General features: G+C 44.8%; 2 protein-coding genes across 4 annotated transcripts in view; one reads left to right on the top strand and one right to left on the bottom strand.

The window, feature by feature from the left end:
* Positions 1-29: 29 nt before the first annotated feature.
* pdia5 (protein disulfide isomerase family A, member 5) lies at positions 30-18,253 on the bottom strand. Of its 2 annotated transcripts, XM_085920670.1 has the most exons (18): positions 18,125-18,215; positions 17,229-17,630; positions 13,674-13,800; positions 13,019-13,106; positions 10,444-10,527; positions 10,310-10,355; positions 10,145-10,237; positions 9,883-9,943; positions 9,628-9,695; positions 8,876-8,967; positions 7,519-7,590; positions 6,854-6,990; positions 5,465-5,535; positions 5,196-5,359; positions 4,809-4,939; positions 4,116-4,186; positions 1,706-1,840; positions 30-1,565 (listed from the first exon to the last, which is right to left on the bottom strand). In XM_085920670.1, exons 2-18 carry the CDS (start codon positions 17,247-17,249, stop codon positions 1,485-1,487), a joined length of 1,542 nt encoding a protein of 513 aa, XP_085776796.1. In that variant the 5' UTR covers positions 17,250-17,630; positions 18,125-18,215; the 3' UTR covers positions 30-1,484. The 2 variants fall into 2 exon arrangements, with proteins under 2 accessions (XP_085776796.1, XP_085776795.1); XM_085920669.1 differs by lacking the exon at positions 17,229-17,630 and having other exon boundaries at positions 18,125-18,253.
* A 780-nt stretch (positions 18,254-19,033) lies between these two features.
* The window catches only part of sema5ba (sema domain, seven thrombospondin repeats (type 1 and type 1-like), transmembrane domain (TM) and short cytoplasmic domain, (semaphorin) 5Ba), a 41,769-nt gene continuing 38,535 nt past the window's right edge, over positions 19,034-22,267 (top strand). Inside the window, exon 1 of one of the 2 annotated variants that reach the window (XM_085920370.1) lies at positions 19,034-19,217. The gene's annotated coding sequence lies outside the window, so the exon portion shown is untranslated. The remainder of the gene's footprint in view (positions 19,218-22,267) is intronic. The other variant, XM_085920371.1, reaches the window with a different exon arrangement.

Genomic DNA, 22,267 nt, shown 5'->3' with positions numbered 1-22,267 from the left:
AGACTCGCAACAGCGTCATGGCAAACACGTTGGTGTATTTTTTTTTAATAAAAAAAAAATAAATACAATACTGTATATAATGTTCAGCAACAACAACAAAAACGTGGTCCCTGCTCTTTACCCATGAAAATGCAATAATTTCCACTGCAGAGATTGGTAAAATGTCAAAATACAACTTTTAGTGGGCAATCTCATTTGTATGTAAAATACTTTTTATTTATGGTGCCTCAGCTCTTCAAAGAAAGAATCCGTTTGTTTCTTTTTATCTTTATCTGTAAAGTAAAGGCATTTAGGAAAAAAGTATTGTTTTATTTATTAGTATTTGCACAGTAGGGGGTGATAGTGTACAGCTGATTGAACAAAGGCAACAATGACTTCTTGGCATAAGAGTTATACGCGCACACTTTGGAATAAGAAGGACACTCTTTCCTATTCTCCCAACAAACTGGAATGATCTCACCAGATGTTCCTGCTTGGAATGATCCAGTAACAAAACCACATTGGGCAAGCCGTATTATTACTTCCTTTGTTGTTGTAATTTGGCAAACAAAAAGAAAGAAAAACGACAAACACGCTCCCTTTAATTGCGATCCCTGAGAACCTTACATTTACCACGCCAGAACTGAAAATGATTTGAACCCGAAAGGTTGTGCTACAAAACATTTGCAAATTGTGAGACTTTTCCAAATATGGAGGAAGACCCAGTCTCATTTCTTTGTCACACCTCTTTATCTTGAAAATTCATAAACATTTCTTGCCGCATCTCACAACCCTATTTTTTTGTTGCGTGTTTTCTGTTTATTTGTAAAATCACCAAATACCATCATTAGTCCCCGCCCCTATAAATGTCACTTAAAAAATTTTGAAAAACTGAAATGAGCACACAAAATATCAAAATAGGGAGGGTGACGGTCTCAATTCTTTGTCACACTTCCACATTTTTTTTTTTTTTTTTACCAACAAATTGCTGCCATTTGAAAGGAAAAGAAAACCAGACACTTGATTATCCAATACTTGGAACTGAGTGGACAAAAAAAAATAATAGTATCGCATGACGCCCATATTTGGCTTTGCTGCAGAAGAAAACCGAGCAAAAGGCACTGGGCCTCTGCTGTCTTACGCTTTTAAGGCCAACATATGAAGAGAAAAACTCACCCTTTGGCCTGGATTGATGCTACGCCAACTGTGGCGTAGCATGTTGATGGAGCAGCCAGAGACAAGGTGGTGGACGGTCTTGCAGGGGATATCTGCAGAGACCCCCGGACCGCCATCATGGGGATTGCATAGATTAGCATGAAGCTTGTCACATAATCAGTCACAGTGTCCGGGCGAGTTTAGTCTGTCCTCCCCCAAAAAGAAAAAAAAGTGATCAGCGTGGTATTCAAAATATGTGAGGTCATTTTTGTCTCCCGTGTCTCCAGTGCTGATGGGGGGCCCTTGAAGGGGGGGGGTCGATGCATCCATGGGGGCCCTTTGGAGGGTCATCAGAGCTCCTCTTTCTTTTTCAGGACTTTTTCCTGATCACGGCCTCGCAGACTGCGCATGAAGCCGATGAAGCCCGCTTCCTAGAATGAGGAGATCCTACCAGCTTATTTCATCTTGACGTGTTTAGCGCATCGTTTTTGGAACATCAACAAGAATCATTCGTTAGCAAGCAAATTGGTTCGAAAAGAGTTTGAAGTGGACAGAAAGTTTCAAAACTCACCCCGCGATCTCCGTGGTATTTGTCTACAAATTTGGCGTAGTTGTAGTGGTTGAAGGTTGGGTAGCCCTCCACGCCCTCCTGCTTGCACAGTTCGTGGTTTGAACCCTTGGTGCAGTCCACCGCCGCGTACGCGATCTGACAAGCGTCGGACAAATGGATTAATGATTGCTTTTTATTTTTCAATTAGCAAAAAACTCAAGTGCCACCTATTCTGACAACTGTCCAGTCCTGACGAGATTTTTTTTTTTTTATGATTTATTTTTGATCGGATAAATGGCCAGCTGATGAATGGCCCTTTCAATCCACGGCAAATTGTCGTTCGATCGACAGTTATCAATTTGGCTCGCCGTTCCACTGTGAAAGGAGTCAAAGTTGAAACTGCAAGGTGTAATTAAATTCGACATGAAAGCTTCTTCTTCTACAGACAACCTTTAAGGTATAGATTGGCTCAAAAGTAGCCATCGGTTTGGCTCCTTTATGGCCTCCTTTTATCGTCTGGGTGCAGATGTTAGCGCTACGTGTGCTTTGTGGACACTTAAGACGATAGCTCAACACCATAAAAATGTACAGAAAGGATATACAATGACTATAAAACGCTCTTTCAAAAAGGTCCAGCTTGCTAGACCCTTCCTCATGTGAACGGAGGTCGATTCGGGGAGGCCGTAACGTCGATTAGAGCCGAGCGGGGGGGCCGATGAGGCGTAAATGTCGAGTCGCGCCCGGCGTCATTTTGGGGGACGGACGAAATGTCACGGCGCTCTCTCGGAGTGCTGAGTGGCGTGTATCGCGCCGACGAGCGGGGGATGCCAAAGATGCGCTGAGGAGTGGAAAATGTCCTCGACGCTTTAGCTGACGAGTGGAAAATCCTTATGCTTTGGCAAAATGGCAGCAGGTGAGCGGAAATTGTTCACGTAAACACAGTTAACTCTCCGCCGTGACTATAAATAGCATCATTTGTCGCTTAAACAGAAAAAGCGCATTCATTTTCCTGAAAAATACAGCGCCAGCGCCACCTACTGCAGAGGATGTGCAATTACACATATGGCAAAAACAAAAGTCAGCGTTGGTCACAAAAAGCTCGATAAAGAAGCACGGCGTGACGTCCGACTACTTTTGTTCAATGAGTTTGTCGAGGGCGATCAATTCCAGATAGCGACAGCGCCAAATGAAGTCATACGACTCTCCTGCTTCTTCACCACTACGCTGTCAATCATCTTATCGATCCGCCCCGCCGTTGATCGTGACAAACGCGTAGCGATGCGCTACTTCCTGTCACGCTCAGAAATACACCCAGCACAAAATGCGCCTCGTCAGCGTGCTGCATATTTGTCCCGGAGTTCAGCTCAGCGAGCGTCCGATGTAAATTCTGGTGCAGCTGGGTGAGGTCATCATTGATTAGCAGGAAGGAGGAGGGTGTTCCAAGGAGGAGGGAGGGGGGGGGGGGGGGGGGGGGGGTTCTAACAACAAGTCAATACGTTAGAGTCCAGTGCATTAAGTGTGACAGGAGGGAGGCAGCGCTAGTGGAGACATATTGTCCTCAGAGGACATTGAATTCTTGGGCTGTCATTACAGCACAAGAAGCTATCTGTCCACTTCCAAGTTACTGTCTTAATGTAAGTTTTGAATGTGTGTGTGTGTGTGTGTGTGTGTGAGGGGGGGGGGGGGGGGGCAACTTTGGACAGTATGCATATTGTTCAATGTTATCCCGATTTGCCTCAGTACGTCTTTCTTCTGTTCCGTTTATTGGTACGCAGTTGTTTTCAGAGGTCCAGGGCGTCTCCGCTTGGCCCGGCGCGGTAGAGAGAAGATGTTTATGCCACGAAGTGATCTCACAAGCCGCAACAGCGACAACAATGACACGAGCCTCACCAGCGCGTTGTCTTGCGCCTTTAGCCGGGCGTGTTGCCTCAGAAAAGAGCCTGACTAAGACGCCATCTGACAACCATTTAAAAGCAATTCCGAGCAAATGAGAAACGAGCGGCCCCCGCGAAAAAAAATAAAAGGTCGCTCGCGCCTCCCTGATGCAAGCGGAACGCGATACGCTGGCAAAAACGTGTGAGTCAGGAGCTATTATGCCATGATGGAGGATGAAGGTGTCCTCCCGTGACTTGACTGCGAGCGCGCCTCACCTCCCGCGATACGATTGGCTCGGTGGAGTAGAAATATTCGTGGTGATGCAAGAGCGCTTGCTCAACTTTTGAACTTACCTCAGTTTCAAAAAGAGGGTGAGTGTGCGGGAGTTGTCTGCAGATTGGTTGTGTGCAATCGTCCAAGTTGCAATGCCGCCATTTTTTTTTGTGTGACTTAAAAATTCATAAAGGCTACAATGTTTTTTTGTTTTTTTTTTACTTTGCATATTTGATTCCTTTTTTTTTGAAAGAAATTGCGTTATGTAAAGGTGTGCACTCACCTTGCGGTCTTCTTTGAAGAGTTGGGCGGCGGCGGTGAAGTGAGGGACGGCGTTTTTACAGTGCGGACACCCTGCCAAAGAGGACGGCAACAAAAGTGTCACGGCGGTCCACAACACGCATCCGTCAACGGCACGCAGCGACGGTGTTTACGTGGCCTTAGAGCCGATTCACTGCCGTGTAACAACACAGTCCGTCTTTTTATGGACGCTATAAATAAACGGTCACTTGGACTCCATTCTTACTCGAGTATCACATCAACACAAAACATGAAGAGAATTTTGAAGTTTTGTTATTTGAAGACATTTGAAGATTTATGCTTCTTGAGCTGCTGCTTTTTTTTTTTATGTTCCACAAAGCCAGCACACTGACACGATGACTCATTTTCTTTGGATATTTTCATGCTCGTAAAGCAATATTACACATTTCCAAGTTCATAAGGACGTTTTAAAAACAGGTGGTACTTTCTTTCCCCACACTTGGATATTTTCTGTCTCCCTGGGGTTTAGGTGGAGTCCTAATGGCGCACGATGAGGAGATTTTGGCAAGTGGCTCGGACTTACGTATGTCAGCTGGTTAAAACCCAGGAAATGATCACAGCCGACCCCAGAGGAGGCCTCGCGCTTCAACGACGACGGTCCAGTTTGTGTCATTTTAAAAGTCAAATGACCAGCTAGTGAGAGTGTGAGTCTTACATGGTGCGTAGAACATGACCAGACTGTGTTTCTTCTTCTTCAGGGCCTCTCGGAAGTCCTCCGAGCCAAGATGGAGGACGCTAGAGGGCTTGTCCTCCCAGGACTGCTCCGGTGGCGGTGGGGCCTGTGGGCTGGAGCGCCATGAAATATTTTATATTCCTTCAAAAATTGTGCAGATCAAGTATGGTCTTCTGTATTTTGCCTTATTAATGAAGCCAAAAAATATGACTGATGACAAACTTCCTGTACATTTCCTACTTCTCCACCCATGACTTTCCCCTACAGGATGCACATTTCCACTGATTTACGACCAAAGGTAGCAGCAGACTTCAAATATGCATGTGTGAGGTCATACAGGCCCCTCAAAAAAAAAAAACGGCTCCTCACTTGTGCATAAAGTCGATGATCTTGTCTTTGCTGCGTATGTGCGGCAGCGTGTACATCTCCTGTCCTTTCTCGAAGTACTTCAGGGTGGGAAAGCCGGAAATTTTAAAGCGATCCCCCACAGCCTTGTGGATGGTGGCGTCCACCGCCGCCAAAACGCCTGGACCCTGCCAAGGCACATTTCAAGGCAAAAATTAGAGACAGAAGAAAAGCAGGGAAGGGGAGGAACTAATCGTAAACACATTACTCTATCAAAAAAAAAAAAACCTTACTGTTGGATCTTTGTTGAGTATTTGGGCCGCTTCTTCATAATCTGGTTTAATCTTTTTGCAGTGGCCACACCCTAAAGATACACACAACATTTCAACTGGATGTCTCACACAATAATCAAGAGCAGAGAAAGTGTGTCCTGCATTGCACATCATTTATATACAGAATGCGTGCAAGGATGTTTGCAATGTACATGCGGACGACTAATGTACATGTACCGAGATTATGTACAATACAAATGTATATAAAGGCCAACTCATGTAATGTGGTTGTGAATGTGCGTGGGCGAAACCTTTCTTAGCCGGCAGAACAGAACGCAAGTTCCTTTCAGTAAATCTCAGCCAAAAAAAAAAAAAAAAACAACCACCAGAGCAGCATCCGAGGCATTTAATAGCGCATGAGCTTGGCAAACACAGACAATATTTGTTGCGCGTGGCATCGCTGGTGAAGATGTATGGGCGTTTGATGGCGCCGCCCTCAACAGCCGGCTACGTGGAACTGAATTGGTACCAAAGGTGCTAAATTGCCCTTGTCAAAACAGTTGAGCGCTTTCCTTTCTTCAGCCTTGGTGCAGGCTATAAATCAGCCCAGGGGACGAGGCGACCGGGCGTGCGATCATGCAAATTGTGGTCAAAGAGCATTTCCGGCTCCTCGACTAGCGCGCCGCATTGGACGGCGTTCAAAATCGATAGGGTGCTCACGCAGGCGCGGCCTGGTCATCTCAGTCTGGAAAGTTCTATTAGTGTTTTATTTTGTGTTTTACATGACATCACATTTCAGTGAGGGATTTTTTTTTCTTTTACTCTTCTGTGACAGTTAAAAATGTTATTTAATCATTGCCTGAGTTTCGCACGGTGAATGTTTTTAAATATAAATGATTATTACAAAGGAAACTTTGGTTTCAAAAGTTGATTGTACCGCCTTGTTTGCGCTTAGCAATTTTTGCAAACGAGGAGTTAAAAAGCCCTTCGTATTTTCCTGATGTGAAAATGTGAGTGGTGGGATGATCTTAAAATCTCTTCGAGCATGAAGGATCAAAAGCGTGAGTGTCAAACTTTGCTTTTTGGAGCCACGGGGCAGAAGATAAAGTTGCTCGCGGTAATGTGCAGAGCGATGGCCTCGTTGGCCCAGCCGGATTGTTTGCGCTGAGAGGTGGACAGAAAAAATGTAAGATGATGGCGGGTGGGAGGAGAACTATTCATCTACACCGATGACAGCCGCACAATTGCCAGAGTGCAGCCGGAAGAGCTGCAGTGTGTGTGCTTCGCTTTGTGTGTGTCTTATAAAGACAATGGTTTACAGTATATGTAATAACAAACAAAAGAGCATAACATGCATGTGGATGATTTGTGGTGGTTGGCGGTGAGCCTGTAATGTTGTGTAATACCTACAGGGGGCGTAAAACATGACCATGACGGCAGGATGTTCCTCCATGAAGCCATCGAAGGATTCATCCGTCAGGTGGAAGACGGACGAATCTGTCTCATCCCAGGACACCTCAGGAGTCTTTGGCTGTGCTGGCTGAGGGCTGGAGAGGAAAAGAAAAAAAAAAGAAAGAAAAATGAAAATTGTGTGTGAGTGTGGAAATCAGACACAGATGTCCAGGCTATAACAAAAAAAGCGTGCTTCACAAACGCATGCATGACACACACGCCCTGTCTGAAAAAAAAAAAAAAAGCCCGCCTGGATGACATCACACTTGTGCTCTGCCAATAACACAAGGACATGAACATAAACACATGTCCCTCCGTGCACTATTACACACACACACACAATTATTTTCTCTGCTGGCTCTCTCGCATGCAAGTAGCGTCCAGATATTGTCGTTCTAAGCGCAACCTGATGTGTTCAATATAATTCAGCTTATAGCGATGCCGGGGCTTGTGACCTTCAATGCTTGCTGTGCAATCACACACAAACACACGTCACACGAGAATCAAGCACATGATATATACCACACGCACGCGAGCATATTTCACATAGTGTCACTATTGTGTCACGCATCAACTCCAGATGTTTCTCAAAGATGTAAATTGTGGAGGTGCGAGTTACTCACTTCTTCAGCCATTCTGCGATGTCCTTGGCTGTGGCGCCGTAGTTCTCGTAGTGGTAGAGGAACTTGCCCTTCCTGAATAACACGCAAAACTTGACAATTCAGATTTTCCAACGAGGGATCGGTCTCCGACCACGGTCGTAATTTCTCAGAGTTTCGCCTTTGTCTCGACGAGCTTTGGTCTGGTCTCGAAAACATGGCGAGAATGAGTAAATATTGTCTTATTTGGTGGTAGGTCAGCTATTTCTTTCATGTCAGTAAATGTCAACCTGAAAGAGCTCCGGTGTTGCTCATCATAGAAGAAGGTGAGCAAATCGAACGAGTCTCCGACGCGTGTTTTCGTAGCAGGTGCAGCGCTGCGATAACTCCGCAACTACGGCACTTTAGCCCCAAAAGTGATCAGCTGTTATTTTATCAGCGAGATGCTCTTTAAACTGCAGCCACTGGGCTGGCATGGTCATTAGCTGGCACGGCACTGGCGTTAATGTGCTCCCACGCTAACTGCGCGCGCGTGTGTGTGTCGACATACGCACAATGCACACCGACACGCGCGCGCAAGCTAGCTAAGCCCGCGAGCACTTAATCAGTCCTCATCTAATTAAAAGGCCAGGCTGGGATGGGGGTGTTTAATGTGGGAATAGGGATAATTAAGCGCCTGCACACTGCTAACAAACTCAGTCAACCTATGAATCTGGCTCATGGCGCCCCTAGTGGCGGTGGAAGGGAGCGCAAATACAATTATGGTGTAGCTGTGGTTACTCCCCAAGTAACGATGAGGAAAACAAAGTAGCGGAGCAGCGGATGGCTCGTTATGATGTTTTGTTGAAAGGCCAAACAATTTTTGAGTGACATTATCAACGGGGCATTTATTGAAACACGTTTGATGTTATGATTAGTAGAATTCCCCGGTAATTATATCATGAAGATTGTACTCTCCATTGCTGGTGGTTTTATTCTCAATCTAGTAACGCCTCTGTAAAGTGTCTTGGATCCTCAGTCTGGACTCAATCGTGGGCTCCACTTAGTCTCAACGCCTCCAAGCTTCAGCACCGCAAAGCGAGAGAAGTTTGTTTAAAGTTATGGCAAATTGCCTCCTTCAAGTCATTCTAATCAAGAACAAAAGAAGCAAGGTCACGTTGGTGTTGAGATTTGGGAGAAGATAAAAAACACTTTTGGAGCAAGCAACACCTGTCAGCCTCAATGAATCCACCACTCAGGTACACTTAAGGTCCTTCAAGCCGGAGCGAGACGACTGAACACAGAGTAGACTCCGGACAAGAGGCCCTTTTTTTTTTTTAAGGAGACATAACTGGACTTGACATTTCTGCCGCCACAAAATCAGGAAGGCAGGAGCACTCACTCGAAGTAGCAGAAGGTCGGGTAGCCTTTGACGCTGAATTCCTGCTTCAGGCCGTCAAATTCGGACGGGTGCACGTTCATGCCAGCCAAAACCTTAAAATTAAAAAATAAAAGTCATTCCATCATTAATCTGTCCTCTGATTGGTTGATTTGAGCCAACTTTGAATAGCAAACAAAAAATCTGTCCACTTTTAATGAGAATCAAAGAAAAATGTCACTTTTTTTTCTCCAATATGTTTTTTGTTTTTTTTTGACAGCCACGCATCGCTACAACACAATACAGCAATTTCACGTGTGTCCTAAAAACGGATATTTTCTGTTATTGTCGCTCATTTTCACCACAGGTGAAAAGCAGCGTCATTAACTCAAAGGATTCAGAACTCAAAGAGGACAACGCGCAGCTTGTTGCAGAAAGGTAAGCTATTTTCTTCCTCGCCTCAACGGCTTAGTGCTTTTTGAAACGTTGTCATTACCCCCCCCCCCCCCCCCCCCCTCAATCAAAGAAGAAACATGGCTTATGGATGGCAATGTCCTGGCATCAAAGCAAGGATGGAAAATCAACAGAGGCGCAATTTTTAGTTTTAACAATGCATATTTGCATCTAATGTTGCAGCCACTTACTATGGAAATGCTTCAAACATACAGAGAAGACCAAAACAGCAACACCAGATAAGATGAGAAGAGACCAAAACATATGCACGAGAGCCATAAAATAAATGGATTCAATTATTCGAGAGCAAGGAGAGGACTTACGTAACGGCCCTTTGTCTCGGTGGCAGCTTGCTGAAAGATGGGTTGCATCCTCTTACACACGCCACACCCTGGAAAAGGGCAAGGAGAGTTGAGTGGGATTGCAAACACTTGACACATTTTCAAGCAATTGGGAGAAAAATCTCTCTTTCGCCTTTGAAGGACTCCTGAATACAACCAAAACGATTTCAAAATCACATTTCATGGTCTTACTTCAGAATAACAGAGCAATTTTGAGGTTTTTGAGCAAACACTCACAAGGTGCGTAGAACATGATAAGGAGCGGCCTGTCCTCTTTCTTCAGAAGCTTCCTAAAGTCCTGCAAATGGGCCCAAAGTGTGTGAGAGCACATAATAAAACCATCACGTTTGTCAAAAGGTCTCCCAGAGCTCTTTCGTCGCACAGCGCCCGACATATTGTCAGTGAGCTTCCAGACGTGTGCTGCCTTCACGGAATCGCTGTATCCCGGAAAATCGTCAACGCTTCTTCGAAATGCTCCCCGGGCGTCCTTGAAACGTACTTTTTCTGTTTCCACGTGGACGACGTCTTTGGCTTCCGGGTTTTCCTCCCACAGCGGCGGCCCCGAGGGGTCCTTCAGGAAAGCCACCATGGACTGAAAGATGGATGAGATACTTTGAAGACAGAGAGAAATTTCGATGTTGCCGTCCGAGTGCTCAGCGCTTACCTTGAAGGTGGTGGGCCTGTTGTATTCCGTGTGGAAAGTTCCATCTCTGTTAAAAAAAAACACACACAAGAGGAGTGAACAATCATGCCGGGCCAAGTTATGAGAGGAGCAATTATAGTTTCAGAAGGACTCACTTATAATGCAGCAGCTCGGCAGAGCCGCTTTTGGAGCCGGGGTCAGCTTTGACTTTCTTGCACAGCTTACGGCCCTCCGAGTCTCTGAGGAGAAGCGCATTAAAAAACACTCACACGCTCGCCAATGTGACGCCTGGATCTCCTCCAGGTTGAGAAGTCAGAAGGCAATTGGCAGCAATTTTACTCACGCAATTGGGCATATTCCCTAGAAAGACTTTTGTCGGGGTATACCAAAACGGTAGAACAGATTGTGTTCGACCTTTGGCGATTGCATTTGTGCCGTGACCGCTATCGATGTTCATTAATTGCACTTTTTTTTGAATGCGTTTCTGCAGGGTAATTGTTTGGTCAATGTGCGGTAGGTAGGTGGGGGAAAAAAAAAACAACATTGTGATCCGTCGCGCACACTTGTTTTCATCAGTGCCGCCGCGGACAGAGGCGCCTGCTGAATTAGAGGCGTGATTGTAATTTATGATGCGAAGATAATGGAAGCAGGCCAAAGTCAGGCCAAAATGCCCCCCCCCCACCCCCCGTGGTTAAAAAAAAAAAAAATCAAACAGAAATTTCTACCTGTCTGTCATTTTAGTGAGCATCGTCATTTGCATAAAGGCGCCTGTTTTTAATGGAGCTTTTGTAGCCGGGTTACATTAGGCGCACCTCATGAAGTGGCTGGTGGGTTGCGGTGCACACCATGAAGCAATTAAGTGGTTTATTTTGGTCGAGAAAATAAATAGGCATCTCTGCCGCCTACTCGGTGCACGGCTTGCTCAATAATGCGACAGGGCGCGCGCGCGCGGTGACAAACAACGGCGCGGCTCATAGAAGCGAGGACGGGACCACGCATTAGGAGCAGGTGTGTGGCTAGCCGACATTTTAATGTGGGCAAATGGGAGATTCAAAATTGTCTGATTTACAAATGCAGTCTTCTCTGATTTCACTCCTGACTATTTTTCGTCTTTTCTTTTTTATTTATATTATTATAAGTGGCCAGACGTCACTTTTTTTTTTGCGCACGGTGGCCGTGATCATGAATAACCGACCGTCTTTCAGCGCACGAGATTCTTCGAAGCGAGTTTAGCTTCCAGAATGATATTATTCCTTTCTCTATTGGATGCCACTTGGCCGCCAAGCCGGTTCCTGGTCATCTGCTGCCAGTACGTCACTTCGGACCGGCGTGGTTGGCACGGCTGACTTTTGTCAAGCCGTCATTCAGCGCCGCCTCTTTTTCTTTCGCTCCGTCGGTCGGCCGCGAGCTCAGACCCCCTCCCCCCGAGCTACCGTTTGGAGCCGCTCCATTTGCCCACGGCGGTCGCATATGCCAGACGGCGCAGTGTTTGGCCACACAACCGCGGGTGGCACTGCGACGGACCCGTCTCGTTTTAGCGGTCCTCTGAGGAGGGCGGCGTGAGCCAGGCTCTGCTGGAATTGCCGAAGAGGGAAGAGAATACCACAGCCGCCTACGCAGAGTCAAAAATGATTCACTGGGATTCAAAGGAACGTCGCTTCCTTCCAGGCAGTTTCCCGTTTGATGATACACTCTTTGTTTTTCCGCTCTGCGGATGATAGCTTGACAGGTGGCGGTGGTGAAGGGGGGGGGGAGACATAAAATAAAGCCAGGAAAAGGCGAAAAGAACAACACGTCAAAGTCAGATTACGACGGGCGTACGGGAGACAATTTCTCGACGGCGGTGGCGTCTTACATGTGTTAATGTAAACACGCGTGGGCTGGAAAGACAGCCGACATCCACCTCAAAGACAAGAAGATGGATCGAAGAAAAGAAGTAGGATGGCAAAAAAAAAAGCGACCGGCCGACTTTTGCAGCCAGAAATAAGTGGATAAGTGGATGAAAGCACATTTACAGCCGTATCGCTGGAGTTTATGACTTGCGAGAGGGCACAGCGGAGACTAAAGTTTGCTTCGCAGTGGCGCTTTACATAAAAAATGGATCAACAGATGCAGAGTAAATGGAGCCTTAAGCTTGACAACTTTTGAAGGCCTCGTCCATCAAACCGAAACCCTCTCGTACCTTCAATGAGCCCATTAGAAATGGATGATATGAAATCAGGAATATACAGTTGTTTATTGCCATTTTGAAGATATGAGGCTTAAAGGTCTCAAAGATAGAAATAGTGGATCTAATCTGACGTGGCCGCTGGGAGCTGCTGTGTAAATCCAGTGGAAACGATTCACTTCAAGCCGCCAATCCTTCACCGTCTCATCTCCGACAACTCTCCAAACAAGACTTTTTTTATCTTCAAAGCCAAACGTTCTGAACGGAAACGGCTAATTCTCGACAAAAGCTGTCCCCTGGATGAGGCGTCCTCTGAGGTTTGTCTCGGCTGACGGCAAAAGAGACAAACTCTGGCGGGAAGCTGCAGATGTTCACGCTAAATTGTCAGGTGCGAGTTGATCGAGTCATTTATAAAACGCCTGTCAACGCGTGCTTGTAGCACAAGTGAGGGGGGAAAAACAAATTGTGCAGATGGATGACAGCGGCGGAAACATTCCCACAGGATGAAACGCCCCGCCCTTCTTACCGTGCCTCAATTTCAACCCGGTAGGATTAGTACATACCCACAGTTGACCCAAGCGACGGTAGCTTGACCTTTGACCGTCTGGGCCACGTCGGAAAGCACCTTCAGGTAGGCGTCACTGGATGTAGCTGTGGGCCAGACAAGAAGAAGAAGAAGAAGCCTCTGAGGAGATGCCCCCATTCCAAAAAGGAAGCGTTGGGTTACCGAGGGAGAAGAAAGAGAGCGCCGACTTTGCGTCGAGGGGTTTCGGCGCTCCTGTCTTTCACCAGATGGGAGTCGTGTTACATCGGCTTTCAACAATTATACAATGGTGAGGAGCAGACGGGAGATGGGGGACGACGGGAGGGGATCGGTTTACTACAATGAGCGGTACCGTGCTCGACATCGAGATTCAAGGCTAATAAAAACGATTCAATCATATTAAAAGCCAGCGTTGGACAAAGTCAATATTTGACGCTATGAGTATCAATAGCATAAGGGACGACGACATGCTACGTGGCGGAATTGATCTTTTTCTCAGTCTAGCATGTTCGCCAGCACCTTGGGACGGCTCACCTTTCAAATCACTTCTTTGCTTTGATTTAAAAGGAAACAATGCTATCGACTTCGGGTGGGAACGCTGTTCAAAGAGAGGTTTCTTTTTTTTTTTTTTTTTTATTCCTCGACAGGCTTGGACAATAATTAAAACTCTCTACCTGTCTTGGTGTAGAGCACCAGAACGTTGGTCCGAGTCCTGAGCAGTTTCTTCAAGTCTTTGTGGTCGCTGACCTTCTCGATGAGGGGAGACACCTTGACAGCATCCAGCGCTGATGTGAGCAACACCTAGTGAAACAAAGACAGATGATTAAAAACGGTGCGTCATACCCAGGAAAAATGTCCGCGGGGGGATGATGAGCCGTCGGGTTTTCTCAAATCAATACGTATCCTGTTAGCTACCTCCGTGATAAATAACAATATTAGCGTGGTCGTGATTTGTGGAGCGCGTGGAGAGCGCCGTCAGCGGGAGGAAAGCTGCTGATCTCGGCAACATCGAATCCGACGTCATTGAGGCGATTTCATTTTTCCTCCTCCGCATATCTTGGGCCTTGTCTTGTCCACAGAAAATGATTTTTTCCAAATCTTTTTCTAATCTCTGACAGAACCCATTCACACATTGTGCGTTATCGGTGCTGCGAGACGACAATGTTGGCAGAAACCACATCAGTCATAGGCAATACATTTTTCATTTTTCAATGAAGTGCAAATTAATTGGAACAAGGATTCCTGTCCATTTTGTTCATTGTAAATTGTACCACTAGTACCTAGCAAATATATAAACATAAAATAAGAATACAACTACAAGGACGACGAAAAGAGTCCATTAATACAAAATAAATAACACAAAAAAAATGATCATATTTTTGGTTAGGTATGCTGAAACTATGAAAAAAAAAAAAAAAAGACATTTTGTACTGGGTGTGCAACGCTGAGAGACAATGACGCTAAAAGATGTCGTTAAAAGTCTTAAGTGCATCTTTAAGCTTCCTGGGACTTCAGACAAGTTATTCCAGCAAATGGCCAGAGTGAGAATGGCAGCAGGCAGAGACAATTTAATCAAAGATGAGAAGCAGAGCCGGCAAAGGTAACCACAGTGTGCACTCTAATTGGCCGGGTTGCTTTTTATGTATTCCGGGAAGTGCTTTTGATGGCAAATGGCGAGCCAGAATTGGACTTGATGAGAGTTTTCACTTGCTGTCGCGCTCATTTTGTCTTGTGTATGTCCGACCGGGGCCAGCTTGTTGATTTACGGCATTATCAGAGGAGCTTATTGATGAGATCAACAGGAAGCCGTACTGTTTACTCGCCGAGGCTTACGAAAGGAGTCGCCAAAAAAAAGGTGTTATTGCTACTGTCGTTTGTTGTGATTGCTTTTTGTTGTCTTTTCTGTCTACCTTTCAAATGAAATAGCAGCAGCTGTTATTGCTTCTTGTTGTCGCTTTCGTCTCTTGTCTGCACACTTTAAAACTCAATATTAAAGGATGTTGTTATAGCTGGCGTTGCCTTTTCTTTTTTGTGACGTCACTTCTGTCTGTGCACTCAAATGACTTAATAAATAAATGAATAAATACATATTTTTTTAAATAAATAAATGTAGAATATCAAATAACTCAATACATAAATAAATAACAATCATTTGGAACATTTTTACTGCTAGCTGTTCCGAGTCCAATGCCATTCCCTATCATTTTTTTCTTTCAAATAAAACGCAAGTACACGGTGTGGCATATCTGTAAATCTGAGGGCATCGGAGGACACGCGATCGATCAAACATCCCGAGGCAGTATCGGCATGACCCGTTTCTTCCAAGACATGAAATTGAGTGCTTTTAGGACTTGGGACTTAACTTTGTATTTCTATCTAAAAGTCAAGCTCGAGTGGCATCCGCTGGATCATGAACTTGATAGCCGCCTTTTGAAGTTGAAAGTATACAAGCAAACACTCGTAAAATCCTTGACTGCACGCGACGGCGGAGTCGCGCAGTACCAGAGACATCAGTGGAATGGGATTGTGTATAGTGTTGGTCTTACAGCGTCTACACACCGCCGCACGTTGCTATCAAACCATCAGGCGGATGCGCCACGGCGGCGGGCGCCCTCGATACAGTGCGTGTAAGTAAACACAAACATTTGCGTGATGATGGAGTGAGACGCGCGACGGACGACGGCAGCATGACAAACACGAGCTGCGCAAAGAAAAAAAAGCAGATTATCAATCATCACAACAGCAAATACTGAAAAGCAAACTGTTTGCTCTTTTTTTTTTTTTTTTAAATGCTTCAGCAAAAGGCTTGGAGATAAATCAATATCAGTACAAATGACTATACAAATACGTTCAATCGAATGCTTGATGGGGGGAAAAAAAAAATAATCAGGAAGAAAAGCCAAATTTGGCGGTAGGTGATGGAACAGGATTTTTTTTCCCCTTGAAGGAAATCTGGAAACAGCCAAATGAAAAAGCAAACTGGCAAACATCATGTGTCTTCTAAGCTATGACTTATTTTGTAGGTCTACTCATGATCACGTGACTTTGCGAGCTGAATGTTCCAAAAAAAGATAAGAAAAGCGCCTGGCAGGTAGGGGCACACGTCGTGGGACGACGGAGCGAGCAGGCAAGGCAGCAGGTGTTGCGCCTCTGCCCCGCAGCATCATCGCTTCCTCCATCTGTTGTGACAAATGCGCTTAATCAAAGGCAGACGCTCGGCGGAAGAAACAGTGCATCAGAAGGAATCGCGGAGGAATTTGATAAAAGCCTTCAGCCTTCACTGAATAATGAGTGTTGCCAGCTTGCTTCTGCTTCACCTTCAATCTCTGTGGAATGTCTTAAGACCGTATGTCGGGTGTTAGTATTTGGTGCGGGTTGTTAAATGGTTGCAAAATGTTGACCATGATTAAAACTGTTGGCAAATGTCTGGCGAACGTCTGAGGGATTGTTTGTGACCTTGAACGAACCCTCACGAAAAATCGACATCAGTCCATGCGTGAACCGGCGCTAACATTAGCTGCTCAGTTAAAACTTCTATCTCAAAAATTCACTTTTTAAAAAAAAATCTACTTTAACCTTATTTTAATTCAGTATTATTTTTCATAATAAAATGTAGCTTCCTGTAACATTGACTTTTTTTCATCAATAAACTTGAATCACTGTAAATTATGATGAATGGTTCTGACTTTTTTAATTTAAAAAAAAAGGGCCCTCCTACTGTCCTTCTCTAAAAAAAAAATGACCATAATCTCATTATTCTACATCTTCTCTAAAAAATATGACTTTAATAATACACTATTACGAGCCCAAGCCCCAAATGACTTTTTCCTCATAAGAAGACAACTTTATCCCTTTAATATTATCCATTTTCGTTTCTAACGTGGCCCTAAAACGTCTTTGCACCATAACACTTGATGTGTATTTTAAGTGTGAGTACAAAGTCAGTCGTTATGTCACGAGTTTGGACATCAACACACAAAGGCAAGAACACACACTAAACCTTGCGCCACCTTTGTTTGCAGAAGGCAACACAACAAAAGGTGGCAAAGCAGGAACAGGATAGTGCCAGCCTTGCATTATGGGTTTTTATTTCATTTTTAATAATGGCAAACTAATTTATTGTTATGGCGCCTTGGTTTCGCAGTAAATGCTTGAAGTCGTACTTTCAAAAACAGCAAAATAGTCAACACAATCTCTGAATTCACTTGAGTCTGTAATTCTCTTCCTACCAAACTTTCCATCGCTCCCATCTTCCTTCATTTCTCTGTCCATTCCTCCATCCCTGGCAAGTTTCTTCTGAACATCTTTTCCACCTTCATCTTTCCTTCCTTGCTTGCCTTACATACTTCTGACTTCCTTGTCTCTTTCTTTCCCCCACCAATCTTAACAATCCTTCCTTCCTTCCTTCCTTCCTTCCTTCCTTCCTTCCTTCCTTCCTTCCTTCCTTCCTTCCTTCCTTCCTTCCTTCCAGACACCCTTGGTAAAGTCTTCTTATGATCCTTCTGACCGTTCCTTCATTCTTATTTCCCTATTCAAGTCATCCATTTTCCTCCTTCGTGTCGTCATCCTCTCTCCCTGTCTTACTTTCAGACGAACCTCGCTCGCTTTCTTCCTACCTCCAATAAATTAATCTAAACAAGAAAAGGAAGAAAATAAATTAGAAGAACAATTGTACACATGACTTTTATTCCAGCTTGAATATATAGTCCTTAGCAGCTGCAAAATGAAGTTGTACTTTTCCCGCCTAAAGAAATACAACGACAAAAAGGTAAAAGAATTGTCCACGCCGTAGGTATGTTCTAATGACCTCCCCGCGAGCTCGTCTTAGATGTGGGCGACCGCCAAGCACACGTCAGCTTGTGGCGTAAGTAACACACAAATGGCCGCTTATTGTTGCGGTTTTCCCGACGCCACAAACCCATCACAAGCGCGTCAAACGCGGTCACCAAGTTGGGTCCAGTTTGTCAACTTAAACTGGCTTCCTCTCCACTGACAGGCTAGCTTAACTAGATTCCTTAACAGAAAGAGAAATGCCATAAAACCACGAGGACCACAGCAAAAGAGCCACCCAATAAAGAAGTTGTCGTTTCTAAAGTCGAACATTTTAAAAGTCCCCGGGGCTTACCAGGAGCAGCAAGCCGAGCATTTTCCCCGGTCTCATCAGACTCCCGAAGCGGTTCCGAGAGGCCATGATGCCGCTGCGTTGCCACGTCTGGCCGCGCATGCGCAGCTACTTGTCAGCGGCTTTTTCCGGAGGTGGCGCGCAAGGCCTGCTGGGAAATGTAGTCTATCAAAGAACTTGGCGCACCTGCCATCCTCTCGCCGTTACTCGGAGATGGAAGAGACGCGTTTGTTTTGCAAGCACATTGAAAGGCAATTATACACAGAGTGGGCTTCACAGAACGTAATAAGCAAATTAACAAGACAGTGAATCACTTTTAATTACGTCTCTATCAACTCATCTTCCTCCTGTTTAGTCTGATTAGGAGCAAGCGGAGGAAATAAATGATTCGATTTGACGGCAAGCACTCACCTAATAGCACGCTGTAATTTACTGGGATATTATCACGTTGATTAATAGACAATTAAATATCTTGGTTGTAGACACCTCTGAAATGAAGCTCTTGGGAGCATGTGCAGAAAAAAATATATTTTAAAAATGTAAACATATATTTTTAATGCTAGATTAATAACATGAGTCAAAATATTGTTTGTATAACACACACCTAGAGTTATAGCATATGAAAGACCTGCTGATGTGCACAATAGACTCGTACACAATCGAGTTTATAATTTAAGGACTATACTTTTTTTTTAAAGTTCTCAGAACGACTTTTTTTTTGTTGCTCCGATTCAAGAGAAACTCACCAATGAGGTCCAACAGCATGACGTCAAAATTCCCACGAGGTCATGATCCTCTCAGGTGTGCGCGTGCGTGCACTCGGCGCGCCTTTCGTTCGTTGCTTCGTGCACGCGCAACGCTTCCAACACACACGCGCGCGCATTGCAAATTGGCCCCCACCGTCCTCTCTGAGGTGGTTTGGTCCGGAGCTCGCGGAGAAAAGCTCGGCGCAGTCTTCCGCTGCAGGTCGCCGAGAGAGGAACGCTCAAGGCGCACACGGGAATCTGGAACTCACCGCTTCTCTGGACTCACAACCACCATCCAAATTGTTTGTGTCATTATTCTCATTTTTGGACGTTGAGGAACATCTGAGAAGGTAAGCAGTGGATCTTTGTCTCTACCTGCTTGCACTTTGGAGCCAGCGGCACTTTGTTATGTTGAAGCCGGGTTCTACTGGTTTTTTTTTGTGAACTTGCAAGACTTTTTTCAAATGAATTATGCGTCTTGCACATGAGACCTGTTTGCAGCTCCACTTTTGACTTTCCGCTCACGTTGCATCCCGCCATCAGAGGGGTGTTTGTGGGTGGCAGCTGCCCTCACTCGAGTGGACATCCCAAAACTTAGCAAAGAAAAAAGCTTTTAAAAGGCTGCTGAACAACACTCGAAAACCGTTGCAAAATTCCCTGTTTGCGCCATTTCATGTTTGTAAATATGAAATGTTTTTATCTCAAATTAGAAGCGGCATTGGTAGTCATTTTTTTACACGACTTATTCCCCCTCTAACATCTCATTATTCGGCATGAATTTTATTCAAGAAATGCAGTTTGATTGGAAGCAGAAATGCATATTTGAAATCAAATCTTTATGACTGCGTTTGTGTTGAAAGCAGAACTCTTTGCCGTTTTTCCCCATGAATGATTCTCGGTTATCAAGCTAATTAGGTCGCCTTAATTTCATTTCTAAATGGGGTTGTCTTCCTCTTGACCTGTCAAACAAAGGAAAATAGTTCTTGGAAGTGTTCAAGTGGCTGACAGGGACGGATGGAAAGCGATAGGGGGCAGTGTTGAGCGGCCAGGTGAGCTGTGCTGTTGCTGCAGAGCAGGTTGACAAAAAAAAAAAAAGGTCACTGCTACTGTTGATTGCTGTCTTGTGGAGTCTTTCAATGTCAAGATGGTGAAAAATGTTTTGGCACCGGGTAGACTTCAGCGCAAAAGCATATCTATATATATTTTGAAATGAACACTCATTTACTGTTTAATTGAGACTCTGCTTGAGCGCCTTTAATGAAGAGGCCTTTATTATTCATTAACGCTCAAATGGCTCTCGAGTGCAGGCTCGCAGATATTCGTCTTATTATTTTTATTCCTATTACTTTGTTTGATGGGATGAATTTGCTTTATGATCCAAAATGGACATCACTATGTATTGGATCCACCAGCATTTAACACCTTCTCTTATGTAGCTGTGTTTTATACGTTTGCTCTGGACAGAGTAGTCAGCAGCGTTGTAAATTGGATTTAAAAAAAAACAAAAACACGAGCAATGCTAACTCTGTAGCACAGTGTAGTATATACACAAAATAATGTATGTAGATATGAATGGAAGAATAATGTTCTATGTAGCATGAAAAACACCAGCGTGGCTAACTTATACATTCATGATAATAATAAAAGAAATTTTGGCAGATGTGATTGGGAAGAAAAGCAGTCATAATAGTAAGTGGCACAATGTGCAAAATAAATCAATAAATTGCTAGCTGCTGTGCTATCTATTGGGATCCCTATTATCCACACGTGTAAAGTCTCACAGGATTGTTTTTGTTCCAGCGCTAACCCGCTTGTCTTACGGCGGATTAGCGTTGTTTTTGTCGCCAGTCAGAGTATCCCGGGTCGATCTTTTTAGATGGAAAGCAGCTTTTCATGCCCGGTGAATTTATGAGGGGTCGACAGCTCCTCGTGGTGTTTTTTTTTTAGGGGGGGGTTCAGTGAGTGGCTTTTTGGAAGGGTAGGAGGGTCAACCGGACAAACTCCACTTTCTCCACACCGCCTTTGTTCCGGCTTCTTTTGTTGCCGTCGCCGAGAGGGTCCATACCACCGTGGCGTCTGATGTCAGCATTCATTATTGATTTTTTTTTTTTTTCAAACCAAGACTGTTGCCGTTCATCAAATTTGCAATGAGGCATATTTAAACTCGTCTGGGGCGCGGGGTCGCCGGGTTGTTGTCGTCTGGGCCGATATGAAAGTTTGATGTCGGGAGAACTGGATCGCCTTAATGCGCTTTCCGTCCTGGCTCGTTTTAATGAATGCCACACAGAGGCAAAGACGTCTCCTCTTTTTCCAGTTTGAATGGCACTTCATCGCGATGATGTCACTCAACCAATTCAAATTGGTTATATCGTTCTAATAAATTCTCGTGGGTCAAATTCATTTAAATAAATTATGGTGGTTATTTCCTGTGTCCTCGCCTTGTCCACCTGAGGGTAGTATAAGACAGACGGCTGAACATACTGTACATGGAGATGGTCTCAACTCCTCTCAGCTCTTCAATACGGCACTAATATGAGTTGTTTTTTGCAGAGGATAAAGAATGTGTAATGTAATTATTGCCCACCTGCATGCATTGCTGAAAGCTAGCCGAGTTATAACGCCATAGAATTGGATTTGTCATGGAACTTGACCCGAAAGATGTAAAAAAAACAAGGTTCTAATTTCCAGCGTGGTTATCGAAAGTTCAAAAATCGAACAGGATCGGCTGATGTAAAATCTATCAGGTTCTTGCTCCTTGTATGGTAACATTGTTTGATATTTAAATATCTGGTCGTAAAATCTAAAATCAATAGAGTTCAGACAGCAACTTCAAGTTTAAACACCTGGCAGCAATCGAATATGTAAAATTCAATTGGGTTCCTGCTCCGAGCATACTCGAGCTTCACCCCGAAGAATTCCGCCACGGATAGCTTTTAAAAAAAATGAACAGCGTTCTTGCTGTGTGACACGGCATCCATAAACTCCGAAAGCTCACTGAAATGAGGGTCGTGGTGGTGTGCATACTTTTTCCCGAACGTCATCGAAAGCCAATACTGGGATATAAATGACACACGCGGCGTTAACGGCTAGCAGCACGGCGCTAACAAGACACATCAGCAGGACATAGTCTGATCCACCATGTTAGAAATGAATCATTCCAACATGTGTGTCTGAGTGGAGACCCCCATCGCCCCCTCCTCGCATTGTTGCCCCGCGTGGCCTTGGCTCTCTCTCTCGCCACGACACTCAACCTCAGTGTGGCGTGAAACCAGACACGGCCGCCGCAACCTAATCTGTGCGAACAATGCTAATCATGCTAATTAGCTCTCCATTAGCCTCTACTGTTTGCCAACAAAGAACCGGTCCAGTTTCACTGGTGGAAGGATAACTTTGTGGTTAA

Source organism: Syngnathus leptorhynchus, chromosome 9 (assembly GCF_054491065.1).
Source record: "Syngnathus leptorhynchus isolate UIUO chromosome 9, UIUO_Slep, whole genome shotgun sequence".
In the NCBI taxonomy this organism is placed as follows: domain Eukaryota; kingdom Metazoa; phylum Chordata; class Actinopteri; order Syngnathiformes; family Syngnathidae; genus Syngnathus; species Syngnathus leptorhynchus.
The sequence above is the reverse complement of the archived record's forward strand: the minus strand, read 5'-3'. Positions and strand labels throughout refer to the sequence as shown.